The 14,922-nt window shown below is 50.4% G+C and overlaps 1 protein-coding gene across 2 annotated transcripts in view; it reads right to left on the bottom strand.

The window, feature by feature from the left end:
* The window catches only part of KSR1 (kinase suppressor of ras 1), a 147,746-nt gene that overhangs the window by 51,043 nt on the left and 81,781 nt on the right, over nt 1–14,922 (bottom strand). For both annotated transcript variants that reach the window (XM_082442295.1, XM_082442296.1), the window contains exon 2: nt 14,233–14,373. In XM_082442295.1, the coding sequence (XP_082298421.1) occupies nt 14,233–14,373 (141 nt within the window). The remainder of the gene's footprint in view (nt 1–14,232; nt 14,374–14,922) is intronic.

Genomic DNA, 14,922 nt, shown 5'->3' with positions numbered 1-14,922 from the left:
CTCATAGCCTCTATAGGGCTTGGCCCCCCTTATCTGGTTGACCAGAAGCACTGAGACAGGGCTGGGCCTGCCCATACAACGCTGGTTTCTTAATCTCCTGGCAGAAGAAGTAGGCTCAAAACAAGTGTGTGCCCTGTTCAGACCAAAAGCACAAACGGGCCCAAAACCATTCACTAGAAGGGGAAGACCTATTTCAGTAAGATTCTGACGGGTCCCCACCAGCCACCTAACTGCAAAAAAGAAAGGGAATGAAATAATGAAGTGGAAGGCATGTGCTACCCCAATATGCTGATTTCTCCAGATGTGTTCTATAGACAGCAAAGCAAGGACGCGGAGCCCAGCCAAACACACTCCTTCCAGGCTCTCATGCAAAGGCCACCTGATCCCAGCCCCCAGTGCCTACCTCGCAACCCTCCAGCCCGCGCTGGTCCAGGCTTTGTGCTTCGCGCAGCACCACGGGTGGTGGGGTCCCTGTGCTCCTTGTAGCCTTGGCCATCACCCAGCTCCACAGGCAATGCATGACGAGGGGCCCAAGCCCAGGGTCCCTAGCTGTCCCGGTCCCTGGTGCAGTGTCCCAGGGAAGGAGGTAGGGAGAGGAGTTTCTGTTTTCATGACTGTAGTGAACAGTCACTGCAGCCAAAAATAGTCTGTGCCGGGGAGCTGGGGAGTCAGCACATACCTCCCAGAGCAGGTGCTGGGTGTAAGACACGGAGACTCCAGCGGGCCTCGCTGCAGGGGGCCGGGTGTGGGGCAGGCGGCCAGGCACCCAGGGTATCTGGGATACCAGGCTGCAGACAGAGAGGTGTTCCCTGCCTCACTGCCCCCCTCCAAAGCGTCTGACCTGAGTCAACGAGGAGCGCGATCATCTCCCTCCTCCCGGTGAATCATCTGGGGAAAACCCCACCCCCGCATGAACTCCAACTGCTTCCAACGCCCCTGCTGCTCTCACAGATTTGGGGCTGGGTGGTTTAGACACCCAAAGGAAGAGCCGTACAAACTACCAGCTATCAAAACACATAGAAGGGACTTCACTGGCTGCACAGTGGTTGGGAATCTGCCTGCCGATGCAGGGGACACGGGTTCGAGCCCTGGTCCGGGAAGATCCCACATGCCGCGGAGCAACTAAGCCCGTGTGCCACAACTACTGAGCCCACGAGCCACAACTACTGAAGCCCGCAAGCCACGAAGCCCGCGAGCCACAACTACTGAGCCCGCGTGCCTAGAGCCCGTGCTCCACAACAGGAGAAGCCACTGCAATGAGAAGCCTGCGCACCGCAACGAAGAGCAGCCCCTGCTCTCTGCGACTAGAGAAAGGCCGCGCGCAGCAACAAAGACCCAACGCAGCCAAAAATAAAATAAATAAATTAAAAAATATATACTTAAAAAATAAAAACTCATAGAACTGTATACCAGAAACAGTGAACTTGACTACATGTAGTTGGAGAAAAGAAATGTACAAAGTTATATCGCTGGCTAGCAGTGGCTGGTGGGGTTGTGGGGGGATTTATTTTCTTTTTTGAGCTTTTCTATATTTTCAAATTTTCCTACAATGAACACTTGTAATTAGCTTTAGAAAATGTTACTTTCGATGAAGTTTTTAAAAAAGATGCTCAGGCATCACAGAGGCAACATACAACATGGTCCCATCCACGCGAATTTAAAGTGTGTGTGTTGTGACCCCAACTTTGGAGCCAGACTTCCTGGGTATGAATCCTGGCTCCCCCACTTACCATCTAGGTGACCTCGGGTAAGTGACACTGTCAGTTTCTCTACCTCTATCCTATACTGGGGATAAAAGCATTGCCTCCTGCTGCAGACTAAACACTTGTGTTCTCCCCAAAATTAGTACGTTGAAACCTAATCCTAATGTAATGATATTAGTGGGGACTTTGGGATGTCATGAGTGTGGAGCCCTTAGGATGGGATTAGTGCCCTGATTATAAAAGAGACACCAGAGAGCTGCCTGGTCCCTTCCGCCATGTGAAGAGACAGCAGAAAGACGGTCATCTATGAACCAGGAAGTGGATCTACACCAGACACTGAATCTGCTGGCACCTTGATCTTGGACTTCTTTCTCAGTTGCCAGAACGGTGAGAAATAAATTTCTGTTGTTTTTAGGCTACCTAGCCCATTCTACGGTATTTCTGTTACAGCAGCCAGAACGGAATGGAGTAAGACATCTCCCCAGAAGGTTATCGGGAGGACTGAACGAGATGCTCCACGTAAAGCTCACAGCTCAGTCCCAGGCACATTGGGAACACTCACTAAAGAATCACAGCATAAATTCACGAAGAAATGACATTTAAAAAAGAAGAAAAATCAACCAACGAAGGCCAACTGGAAGGAAACGCACCACAATGTTTCCATCATTTCCTCTTAGTAGTAAGATTATGAGGTAAACCATCAATAAACAGTAGTATTGTTTTCTTTAATTTCTACATTTTTCACATTTTGAAAAGGAACATACATATAAATTACTGGATATTAAGAAAAGAAAAAAAAAAAAACACCCTGAAAAGCCAAGAAGCAATCATTACCTCTGTGCAGGATTACATATGACCTATTTTCTTTGCTTTTTTTATACTTTCTAAAATAAATATTTATTACTATCATAGTGAAGAAAATGAGACGTGTTATTAAAAACAAAAACTGAAGAATAGACTCACCTATTATATCCTAGAAACATGATCTCTGCAGAACCCCTGCCAGGGTCTGGGCCTTTGACGAACCACCTCTGAGCCTGAGGCCCTTTGCCTCCTACACAGACAGAGGAGTTCTGCTCACTGTTGGGAAAGGCGGGCACAGTGGTCACCACAAGGTCCCCCCCAGGGGAAAGCAAGGTGACCCATCCCCATGGAGAGCCCCTGGTGAGGGTGGGGGATGGGGAGCTACAGTAGCAACAGTTATTGTTATCTAAGGGAGTGAGAGTGTGTGTCTGTGCGTCCTTCTTCTGTCAGCGGGGCTCTCTTTCCTCCAAGACCCAATTCCCAAGTGTAGGTGGCCCTGACCCTTCAGGCTTGCCACCTTTCTGCCAAAGGGCTGAACCTATGACCTAGTTTGGGCCAACTGGAGTTCTCTGTCTTGTTAGCTCTGTGATTGGTTCTGATATGAGCACATGACCAAAGCCAAGCCAATCAGAGCCTTCTCTGGGATTTTTCAGCTACAGTTCTAGGGTAAGAAGCTCTCAATAGGAAACACCACTACTATGCTGAAAGAAAGTGAAGCTTAGCTGCTTGTGCCCTTCATAACTGCCATGTGGAGTGGGCCTGTCCGAGAAGTGAGCTCTAATAGCATCATCTGAGCCCCTGCATCCAGACTTCCCTGGACTTTTATTACCTAAGCTGATAAAAGCCTGTTTTCTTTAAGCCGGTTTATATTGGAACTTGCTACAGAAGAGTTCTAACTAGAAGTAGGAGAACATAATAGCTTTTACTTAGTAAGTGCTTACTAAGTGCCCTGGTACCATGTCATCCTCTACCTATTTATCCACCCATCCATCCATCCACCCAATCAATAGACAGCTACTGAATAGCAAGGGTGGGCCAGGCACCTTACTCAGCACAGGGGATACAGCAGTGAACAAAAAATATAGTCTCTTTCCTTAGGGAGCTTATATTCTATTAGGAAACAATAAAAAACAAATTCAAAAGTAACTAAAATATGTAATTGAGATTTGTGAATAAGTGCTAAAAGGAAACAGCATACTGAGACAAAGTGGTGGGTATGGCTGGGGGGCGGCGGGGGGCGGGCATCTAATTTTAGACAGGATGGCTTCTCTGAAAAGCTGACTCTTAAGCTCCTGTCAGAGGACGAGAAGGTGCTAGCCATGAGAGTATAGAAATTTCCAGGCAGAGGAAACAGAACACACAAAGCCCCTGGGCTATGACAGGAAACAACGTGACCTGTCCTAACATGAGGGGAAGAGTGAGGAGGGGCAGGAGGCGACACAGCAGGAGGCAGATACCGAATACTCCAGAGCCTTGAAGGTAATGGTGAGGAGTCTGGATTGTATGTTGAGCGCAACAAGACACCAGTGAAGGACTGTACTCAGGAAAGTGAGGTGGTTGGACTGCGGTTTTAAGAAGAATCACTCTTGACTCATGAACAATGAGATGGAGGGAAGGGCGAGAGTGATACAGAGTGATGTAGGTGCTACTGCACAAGTCCATGCAGTAGCTAGGACTAGGGAGGTGGCAGTGGTGAAAAAGAAACATAGATGGATTGGGGATATATATTTGGAAATAGAGCTGGTGGGATTTGCTAGTCAACTGAATGTCGAGGTGGAGGAAGCAGAAGGAATCAGAAATGACTCCTCAGTTTCTAGCTAGAGCAGCTGACAGATGAGTTAACAGGCTCAGAGAGGTAAGGGACTTATCCAAGGTCACACCATTGGCAAGTGGCAGAGTTAAGCTTATGTCCGCCTCCCAACAGCAGGGTCTGGGCTGTCTAATTCCAGAGGTCACACTCTTAAGCGATCTTTCTTTCTAATCTTGCTGCCTGCCCAAAGGCATATAGCTGGAAGCAAGGACCACTGAAATTTATATGCTGATTTTTTTTAAAAAAAGAAGAGTAATGAGAGAAGAGACTTTTTGCTTTAAGATAATTAAAACAGTGTGGTGTTGACACAAGGATTTCCCAATATCTAGCTGGGCAGATCTGTTCTAGAGCAATTTTGCCTTTGAGGCAGTCCCTGGAGAAGGTGGACAGCTGACAACCCAGGAGCTAGTGGCCCCAGAGGAGGCTACAGGCACACAGTCATGCTCAAGTCCAGCCCGTTGCCAGTGGAAACCAGAGGAGGCTCAGGAACCCCAGGCTACAGCAGGCCATCGGCAGCCCCCAAAATCCTCCCCAGAGACCCTTGCAATTCAACCTTCACTAGCTCAGATGAGAGAGTTCCTGAGACCTAAGAGACCAAAACTCTTTGGATAATCTTATTTAGATTCAGTCATTCAACAAGAACACCTATTACACGCCAGGCACTGGCGATAGAGCAGTGAACAAGACAGCCAGGTCCCTGCCCACATGGGACTTTCGGTCTCGTCAGTTTTCGCTGGGCTTGGCAGCCCAGAAATCGAAAGGATTGAGGAGATGGGCCACCGTTTAAAAATGCCAACCAGTGCGGGCTAAGCAGAGCCGTCATCTCATGATTTTTCAGATTTCTAGGAATCAGGTGCACCTCCTCGCTCAAAGCTTAAAAGAGGGTACTTTGGTTCACGATCAGAAAAATAAATCACTTCATCAATGGGAGGGAGTGATGTCTGCAAGTCTTGTAAGGACAGGAACTCACAGGCAATGCCTAGAGCAGCACCTGGCACAGAACAGGAGGTAAGTGCACGTTCACTGGGCGAACGCATGATTGGACAAATAGGAGAAAACGTGAGCACGCCCTCGGCTCTGTGTCCCGCCCCCCACGTTTCATCCTTTCCTCCCTCGGGACCGTCAGTCTGCTTTGACCCGTGGTTATTTGGAGACATGTACATCCCACCACCCTGTAAGCCCTCCAGGGCAGAGTGCACTCTGCTCATCAATGAATCCCCTGTGGTAATTAATCCGGGTACCTGGCACAAGGTAAGTGATCATTGGATGTAGAATAAATGGATGGAAAGGAAAGAAAGAAGGAAGGGATTGAGGAAAGGAGGAAGGATAGAGGGAGGGAGGAAGAGAAAGGAAAAATGGGGAAGGGAAGAAAGGCAGGAGAAAAGAAAAGAAAGAAAAAGATTGAGAGAGAGGGAGAGGGTGGGGGAGCAGGAGGGGGAGGGGAGAGGGAGGAAGATTGGAAGAAATAAAGATCAATTCAATTACACAACTACATACAATAGCCCCAGGCTGAGCTATTCTGGGTAAGACGTCAGATGACAAAATCTGTCAGGGGAAGGAAGCCTGGATTTGGAGTCACAAGAACGTGAGTTTGAATCCTGACCTGCCTATCGGCTCGCTGTGTGACGCTAACATGTCACTCAACATCTCTGAGCCTCGGTTTGCTCAGCTATAAAGTGGGGATCATAGTGTTTCTCCCACGGCCCCCACCCCCCACCCAAGGTATAAGGATTAAAGAGGATGGTATCTGTAAAATGTTGCCTTGTAGTTTGCCCTCTTCCTCCCATATCCCGACTTTAGGTCTTCTCCCGACTGGTTGGGTGATGCCCACATGGCAGTGCACCACCCAGGCCTCCACCTCCCAGCCGCACTGGGCTGGTACCGAGATCAGCGCCCAAGATCTCAGTTCCTCAGTTTGGCGGCAGCCCCAGGCCGGTGGGGCCCATTGTTGGCCTGGATCCCTGCATGTGGCTGGGTGAGGGTGTGTGCTGCATTCCGAGGAGGCTTCCAGATGCCAAAGAGCCAGGCTGTCAGGATGGCGGGGCCTCTGGCTCCCAAAGGGAGAGGGTGGGGACGGGAAGAGGGATGTGAGGAGACGCTAGGCGCGAGGGTGGCAGGATTCATGTCTATTAAAGCTGAACCCGGGAGCCAAATACCTGCTCACTCTTCTGGTCTAATCTTACACAGCCTCCCGCTCCACAAGGCCTACATCCCAGGGCCCACAGAGCCAGAGCCACTCCCAGCCAATGGGAAACCAAGATGGTGGCAGAGGTCAGGCAGCTTTCTTCCCCATCCCCAAGAGAAGGCCTGACTTTTACACATGGGAATGCACGGACAGAGGAAAGGGGAAAGAGAAACCTGCCTAGTTGGGGCCACCACAAAAACCCCTTACCGGACCCGCCTGCATCTTCAGTTCAAAACACGCCACCAGCGAGACCTTATTCGGGGACCCTGCAGCCTGTGGAATCCAGCCTCCGCATCACCCCGGCTCCCTCCTAGCACTGATCCCAGCCAGCGCTTGCCACTTCCTTTAACAACTACCAACAGGGAAATTGCTGAAGAAAAAAAACATGGCTCCATGCCAGCAGGCTCTGAAATCATTTCCCCAGCTGCAGCCAGAACATGAAGCTGTGATTTTTAGTTTTTAACCTATAGATGGGGAAGGGGATGGAAATAGTCACAGAGTGTGACTCTAGATGCCCCGGGAAGGGGCCCTGCCTCTAAACTCAGTCTCCTGCTCACTCCCTCGTCCCGAAGGCCCCCCAACCCTCCAGACCTGCTCCCCACTCCTCACCAGCCAGGGGCACTGTCTCACCTTCCACCCACCCCCCCAACCCCAGCCCCGATGAATCCAGCCTTCTCACTAGGAGGAGTTCTACTTTCCTTCCAACAATCCTAATGTTCTCTGTCTTCCTCTCTCATGCACACACTCTTCCATGATCTCCCAGATAAAACCCCAACCCCTACGCTCCACTCATGGAGAGATCCACGAACCAACCCTGTTTCCTCACCGATCTCCTCCCGGACCAGCCCTTTGCAAACGCTTCCCGTGAGGACGGCACCAGCTTTTGAGACCCAGACCCCGGGGTCTTTGCAGTTACTGTACCCTCCCTCTGTCTAGTGTGTCCTTCCCCTTCCCGCCAGGCTAGCCCCCCGCTAGCACCCACGGTGAGTTTGCCCGCTTGCTTCCACAGACCCCAGGCTGGCTTCCGTCCGGGCACTCGGTGCCAGCTGTTGATCGTGCATCTCCCGCCAGCCTGAGAGCTCCTGGCACTGGGGACAGCGTGTTTAGCATCCCAGCTCTCAGCACACGGCCCCACCAGCACGGGCTCCAGACCTGTGCTGCCCAATCACAGCAACTGCCAAATGGCTATTTAAATTAAAATTCCGTATGATAGAAACAAATTTTAATTTCACTTTCTCCGTCGCACTACACATATTTCAAGTGTCCCCCGCTGGGCCACATGTGGCTGGTGGCTACAACACTGCAAAGGGCAGAAGAGAATGTTTCTAGCATCACAGAAAGTTCTATTGGACAGTGTCACTCTAGACAAAGGACTGATGGTTGGGTGAATAGAGGAAGGCATCTCCAGAGCTGCCCGTCTCCAGCATCCACAGAGGAGGGAGAAGAGGAGTCAGTGTCACACAGGTCAGAGTGCCTGCAGCAGGCTCTGGAGACGCCGAGGGCTGAGATGTGTCCCCGGTGGGAAGAGGAGGAAGAGTGCAGAGTCCCTTCGTCCACACCAGAAACCCAGAAGTGCCACACCGCCCCGCGGCCACTTCCACGTCCGTCCCCTCTCTTCATCCAGCAGGAGGGCATTCTTTCCTGGAAACGGTATGGCCACAAACTGGTGACCACAATCGAAGGATGAAGCTGAAATACTATTTAGATAACCCTAGAGGCCCAGATCCTGGGAAAGCGATTTTGAAAAGGAAGGAGGAGGTTATACATGGATACATGGCTACACACATGTATGATGCAGGTATTTTCCTGGGGGAAAAATTAGAGCCCCGGTCACGAAGCCATGAAGCCTCAAGATCAGCAGAGAACTCAAAGAGGCTGAAGAGACAAGTCCCATCACACAAAGACCATCCCCAGAGGCCTCGGGGAGCAGCCCTGGGGCAAATCATCTTGGGGGTATTGACTGCACCAATGCACCCCCATAGCTCAGCACAAGGAAATTGCCAGACTTCATGGATTTTGATCCCTTCCCCAAAAAGCCAGACAGAAGAAGGACAGGTAGAGACCCCGTTTTCAAGTCTGGCACCCCCAGCCTCCATCCCACTGTGACTTTCGCTCATTCCTCAGTCACTTTTCACCAGCAAATATCTGCCAGGGCTTCCCATATGCCAGGTGCCATGCTGCTGGGCACCTGGCTTCTTCTGGGCATGAGGGGATGCCTTCTGTGTGGGCCTCTATGTGCACAGGTGGGCACCCCTCCAGCACAGCCATTCCTAAGATACCACAGAGAAATCCAACCTCCTCCTACTCTATTGCTAAAGAAGAATGAGGTGGGTTTGCATGGACTAACACAGAGATGAGATTCAGACTAAAAACCCACAGGATGATATATATTCTATGATCCCATGTCAGCATCTAAAAAAAAAAAAGGAAATTTGGATGTGAATAAAAACAATGTGGTACCCTGGATTGGAACCTAGAACAGGAAGAGGACAGTAATGGAAAAACTGGTGAAATCCAAATAGAGTCTGGAGTTTAATTAATCGTCATGTACCAATGCCATGTGCTGAGTTTCCACGAATGTACCCTGGTAACGTATGATGTTAATGATGGGGGAAGCTGGGTAAGGGGTACATAAGGGAACTCTGCACTCTCTCTGCAGCTTTTCCGTAAATCTAAAACTATTCCAAAAGAAAACATTTATTTAAGAAAATAAACAATGATTTCAATGACATTCGGAAGTCAAAGGATTCTGTCTCTGAGGTCAACTTTGGAAAGGCATGGGGCTTTCGTGCTGTTTGGAACTTTGGTTTCTGAAATTTGCACCTATTCTAGAACCAGTTCTGGCTGAAAGCACACAGGATGCATCAAGGCCTGGCAGGGTGGGGTGGGTGCCAGAGTCCACACAACTGCCCGGGTTAAGAAACAGAACAAGACAGGCCAACGCCCCAGGACTGGCCTTGAGGCCAGGTCCGGAGCTACTCTAACTCTGCCCCCGCCCCCCCCCCCCCACCATGGCAAGGAGAAACTCTAAGGAGCAGAGCGAGTGAAGGCAGCTCCTCCCCGGTCAGAAGGGGCTGGGATTTCTAAAGGAAACAGCCCTCTTTCCAACCTTCAGGACACTCTGGCCCATAGCCCAAGAACTGACATGAGATCTGGGGGGAAGAAAAAGACTAATCTTGAGAAGAAGGGTCTGGGGAGTCTGGAGGAAGATGGAGTGACACCCGGCCAGTGTTTCCTTGTGGTCCTTAAAACCCAGGCAGCCTGGCCTGCCCTCCTCCTGCTCCCCAGCCCCTCTGGCCTCATTTCCTCCAGCCCACCGGTGATGGTGACGATGGCAGTGAGGATGCCAATGGTGGTAAGGATGCCCATGTGTGGCCCTTGGGAGCAGCAGGAGGTGGGAGGCGGACACTGGGCCCGGCTCCAGTTGGTCCCATGTGCTGCCTTCTGTCTTAAGCCCTCGGCCAACTCCCACTGCCTCTTGATTCAGAAAGCTGCCCCCCAGCCAGCCGCTGTTTCCATCCACTCCCCTAATGGCTATTCACAGCTGCCTGGTGTCCAAGCCTCCAACAGTCTCTGTTGGGTCTGACTCTCACTCAGAAACAATGGCAGCTGAGGATGAGGTGAGGAAACTGCCTTAATTTTCCCTCTTCCACCCCAGCAAACACCACAGTGCCTCAAAGTGCCTGACCCTCACAACTGCCTCAGCGAACACATGGCACATGGGTTACTCCCCCATTTTACAGAGAAGGAAACTGAGGCTTAGGGAGGTTAAGGGTTTGGCCAGGTTCCCAGAGCCAGGCCAAGAACCCAGGCATTTCTAAGAGGCAGGAGAGAGACGTGGCAGAGAGCAAGGACTCAGTGCATACACAGCACTTGTACTACACGCCAGGTGTGCTCTCTATATGTCAGTTTTGAGGCAAACTGAGCAGGAGACCCTGTGGGGTCCCAGGAGCCCCTTAGTCATGGTGCAGACCCATAATCACACTACAGAGGCCTCCCAGCAAGAGACTGGTCAGGCCTTTGGAAGCACAACCCCTTAATAAATGAAAGGTGGTCTGTATGTCAGAAGGGCTCCCTGGGGCTCCGGGCTTCCTGGAGAAGGCCCCCTCCCCTGGGAGCACCAACTCTCCCAGGGGTCTTTCCAGAGGCTGACTCATGGGCAGCTGGGCATGACTATATGGGGCTATAGTCCCAACGGTGGCCTATCTTACAGGCTTGAAAAGCCAGACCCTGGAATAACCCGTGTCACCACCCACTCAGGACCAAACCCTTGACTCAGGGGACATCCACCATGTCATGATAAGATCCACCCTTCCTCCCTTCTTCTCAAACAGTCATCACATCAGGCCCCATACTCAAAGGGGATTCTGTGACCAACAACCAGAGCAGGCAGGTCCCTGTCTCACGGAGCTTGTACTCCAGCGGGAGAGGAGACAGACCACGAGCAACAAATAAGTTACAGAAACTCCAGAAAGTGATTGGTGTCCTTGAGAACATCAGCCAAAGTGCATTGGTAGAAAATGAAAGATAGGCGTGACCTTTAGGCCACATCATCAGGGAAGACTGCTTGGAGGAAGTGACAATAGACCTGACACACTAGAATGATGTCCACGGGCTGAGCCTAGGAAAGAGCACTCCAGGGAGCAGGAGAGTGGGTGCAAAGGTCAAACCAGAGGGAGCGAAGGGGAGGGGGAGCGAGATGAGGCCAGAGAGAGGAGGGCAGAGGTCAAAGTGTGTGAGGCATCTGGTGTTTATTCGGAAAGAAGTGGGAAGCACTGGAAAGTGACGTGATCCAATTTACGTTTCTTCGCGGGCACTCTGGCTGCTGTGTGGAAAATGCGATGAAGCAGGTGAATGATAAAGCAGGGAGACAGTTCCAGGGTTGCTGCAGGAGTCTGGGCGAGAGAGGATGGGGGCCTGGACCATGGTGGCGGGGGAAGGGAGACATGGAGGGAGGTGGACGGGTCTGCAGTATGTCTTGGGGCAAGAGTCACTGAGCAACTGGAGACGCTCGTGCCGTCTCACCCTGAGCCCGCCATCCCCACACAGCTCTCTGCTCAGACTCTGCCCCAGTGCTCCACGCCAGGTAGCATCCTGGCTCCCAAATACACCTGGCTCTTGGGCTCTCCTGCCTGCCTGACCAATGAGCACAAAGAGCTCACCCCTCATTTACCACCCAGCTCTGACTATCACGCATGACTTTGTGATTCAAACATCACCTGACTCAGGATCTGCTTTACCTCTGGGCCCGGCTGGGAGACCCCTGTACCGGCTGCCACCAGAGTGCTCCCCAGAGGCCAAAAAAGCCTCTGTAGCCAGCCTTCGTGGTACTGGCTTCTGCCCTGGGCACAGCTGGCTCCTGTCTCAAAGACTGACATGGGTGGGACTGGGTCTCCTGCACACTTCGCATCTCTGGAGATCTGAGGGAAACCCCTTGAGGAGCAAAGCCATCTGCCAGAGATGTCTCAGGCCCAAGAAAGGAAGTTAGAAGGCACAGTTCGGAGTCCAGCAGGCCCAGGTCTGAACTCAAGTGTGTCCCTGTTACTAGCTCTGGGACCCTCATAGAGCCCCTCGGCCACTCTGAACCTGGTGGTCCTCACAGCCAAGTAGGGATAACACTGATGAGATGCTGGGCAAGTCCCTGCCCTCGTGGGGCTCCAGTATCTCCAGCTTAAGCTACAGACATGAGTGTGAGGGGAAACGGCTTCATCCTGAGATTTTAGGGAGGGGTGGGGAGCCCCTAGAGAAATTTTAGGGGTTGGCCTGGGGAGCTGGAGGGACCATTCAGTTCTTCCTAGTCTCCAAGCCCATGATTTTAAATCTGTCACCATGGATTAACCATTATATGTTTGGATCTCCTTCCTGTATGGCAGAAAACTGTTAGGCAGGTGGGGATGGGTGGGTGGGGAGACAGATGGAGAGATGTAGAGAGGTGAAGTTCATATTACATATTATGTGTTATTATACATATACATTATACATATTATGTGTTACACGTACGCGGAACTGTTAATAATGCCCAAGGTACCTCCAGCTCACAAAACAGTTTCCCTCAACCTTCACATGGACCAACTCTTTTCTGCCAGTTTCTTAAAAGCCAGCATATGCCACAAATATGAGGGCCACTGGGGCCGGGGCCAGGGCCGGGAGCATGTAAGGTGCTGAGAGCGCCCCTGTGGGTCCCCCCCATTCATTCCCATCTTCTTCCACCCCCTTCCCAAAACCTGTTATGCTCATGTCACCTCCTGTCCTGGAATCTCTCCTAGGGAAAATTCTTAAATACACAAATAGCTTCCCAAATAATATTAACCACCTGTTATATATAATAGTCAACAACTGGAATTAATCTCTGCCTGGTACACTACAGCACATACACTTCAACATTATGCGTCCACTTAAAAAAAGGCTGGGGGTTACTAAGTGTGAAAATACGGGAGAAACAGGCTGGTTAGCAGGTCAAATGATAAGAGCAAAATATAAAATTGTTTATTCAGGATGGTTTAAACCAGTGTTGCCCTAGAGAAATATAATGCAAGCCACATACTTAAATTTAAATTTTTGAGCAGCCACTTTTTAAAAAGTAAATATCTATGAAATTAATTTTAATCACATTTTATTTGGCTTAATATATCCAAAATAGTGTCATCTCAACAGATTAAAATTTTAAAGTTGTTAATATTTCCTTTTCTTTTTTCTGTATCAAGTCTTCATTCAGCACATCTTTGAATTTATATCTTTGAAATCATAACACATCTCAGTGTGGACTTGCCACATTCCAAGTCACAATATTAGCTACCTTACTAGACAGCACAGGTCTAACCCACTAGACATTTTTTAAAGACTTAACTATTAGGGTAAAAAAAAAAAAGACTAGAAGGAAAAAATCAAAAATCTTAATGATCACAGATTTTTCTCTGAGTAGTGGGAATATGTATGTGATTTTTCCCCTCCTTTTTCTGTTTTCCAAAGTGTAAATGAATAAAGTATAAAATGAATTCAGATTACTTTTAAAACAATAGCAAGAGTCCATCTTTTTAATTTTAGGAGAGAAATAAAGGATTTAAAAGACCTGGCTGGGTGAATCACACCTGCCAAGCATTTATTGATGTCCCGTGAGAGCTGTCCTGGACCCCTGACCCTCTCCATGCAAACTGGTTGATTAGTTAGTGGGTAGGTGGGTGGGTAGGTTGGATGGATGGCAAGAGAGAACAAAGGAAGGAAAATAATATATTACTGCAGTTACAGGAGAAAACTAAACTCAGACCCTTGCTTCCAAATTCCAAAGCTATCATTTACTAGGTGTACGGTTTTAAACAAGTTATTTGACCCTTCTGTGCTTTAATCTTCTCCAGTATAAAATGGCAATAATGATAGTAACTCCTTGACAGGGTTTTGTGAGAATGAAGTGAGATTCTCTGCACAGAGTGTTTAACACAGTGTCTGTTGCACAGCCGACGTTTCCAGAAATGTCGGCTGCCGTCCTCACGGCGAACCTATGAGTGGTGTGGTCAGGCTGTCTGGCTCGTTAAGCGATGGCACCCAGGACACATACTAGAGCCACATGTACCCTGAGTCCCTCCTGTTGCTGCCATCTCCCCACATCCCTTTCCTGAGTATAGAGCACTAGCCACAGTGGAGCTGGTCCTCGGGTTTGTGCGTGGTCCCTTTGCTTGACTACCCCCCCCATACCCCACCCCCAGACCCCAATCCCCACAGCCTGGCCCACGTACCTGTACCACCTCCGGCCTCACGTTAAAGGTGCACAGCCAGTCGCTGAAGCGAGGGTAGCTGTTGAGCTCCGGGGTCCTCTCGCTGGGAGCCACGCTCAGCTTGCACTGCCGCTGCTTGCAGATGTACCGGACCAGCTTTGCCTGTGGGAAGTCCAGGAAAAGAAAAGTGGGTTCATTCGGGGCACGTGCACGTGGCAGCCCCAAGCATGATATGGGGAGCTCTGGCAAACACGAGCCGTGTGATAAGGACAGGGTCCTGCCAGGTGCCCCCCTCTGCTGTCATTCAAACAGGGTGAAGCAGGAAACCCTAGAGAACCACCTCTTACCCCACCCAAGGCTGGCTGGCACGGCCTCCCCTCTCGGGACCACGTTCTTCAGAGAGTAATTGTCGAGACTGGGCAGAAGACAGAACCGGGTTAAATGGAAGAAGGGCTTCCTGCTTGGGGCAAGGGGAGGAGGAGGGGCGCGTCAGTGATTGACGATGTGGAAGACATGGGGGTTTGGGGAGGATGAGTAACCTTCCACTTAGGCTGCTTCCAGCCTAGAATCAGATTGCCTGGGCTGGGATCCGGGGGCTCAGACACACCCTAGCCCTGTGACCTTGGACAAGCTACTTAACACCCCGCCCCCAGGAAAGTCTCAGTTTCCTTCTCCAGAAAATGGGGGTAATAATAGAACCTCCCTCTCTGG

Source organism: Balaenoptera physalus, assembly GCF_965194825.1.
Source record: "Balaenoptera physalus genome assembly, chromosome: 20".
Lineage (NCBI taxonomy): Eukaryota > Metazoa > Chordata > Mammalia > Artiodactyla > Balaenopteridae > Balaenoptera > Balaenoptera physalus.
This window is presented reverse-complemented; position numbering and strand designations above follow the sequence as displayed.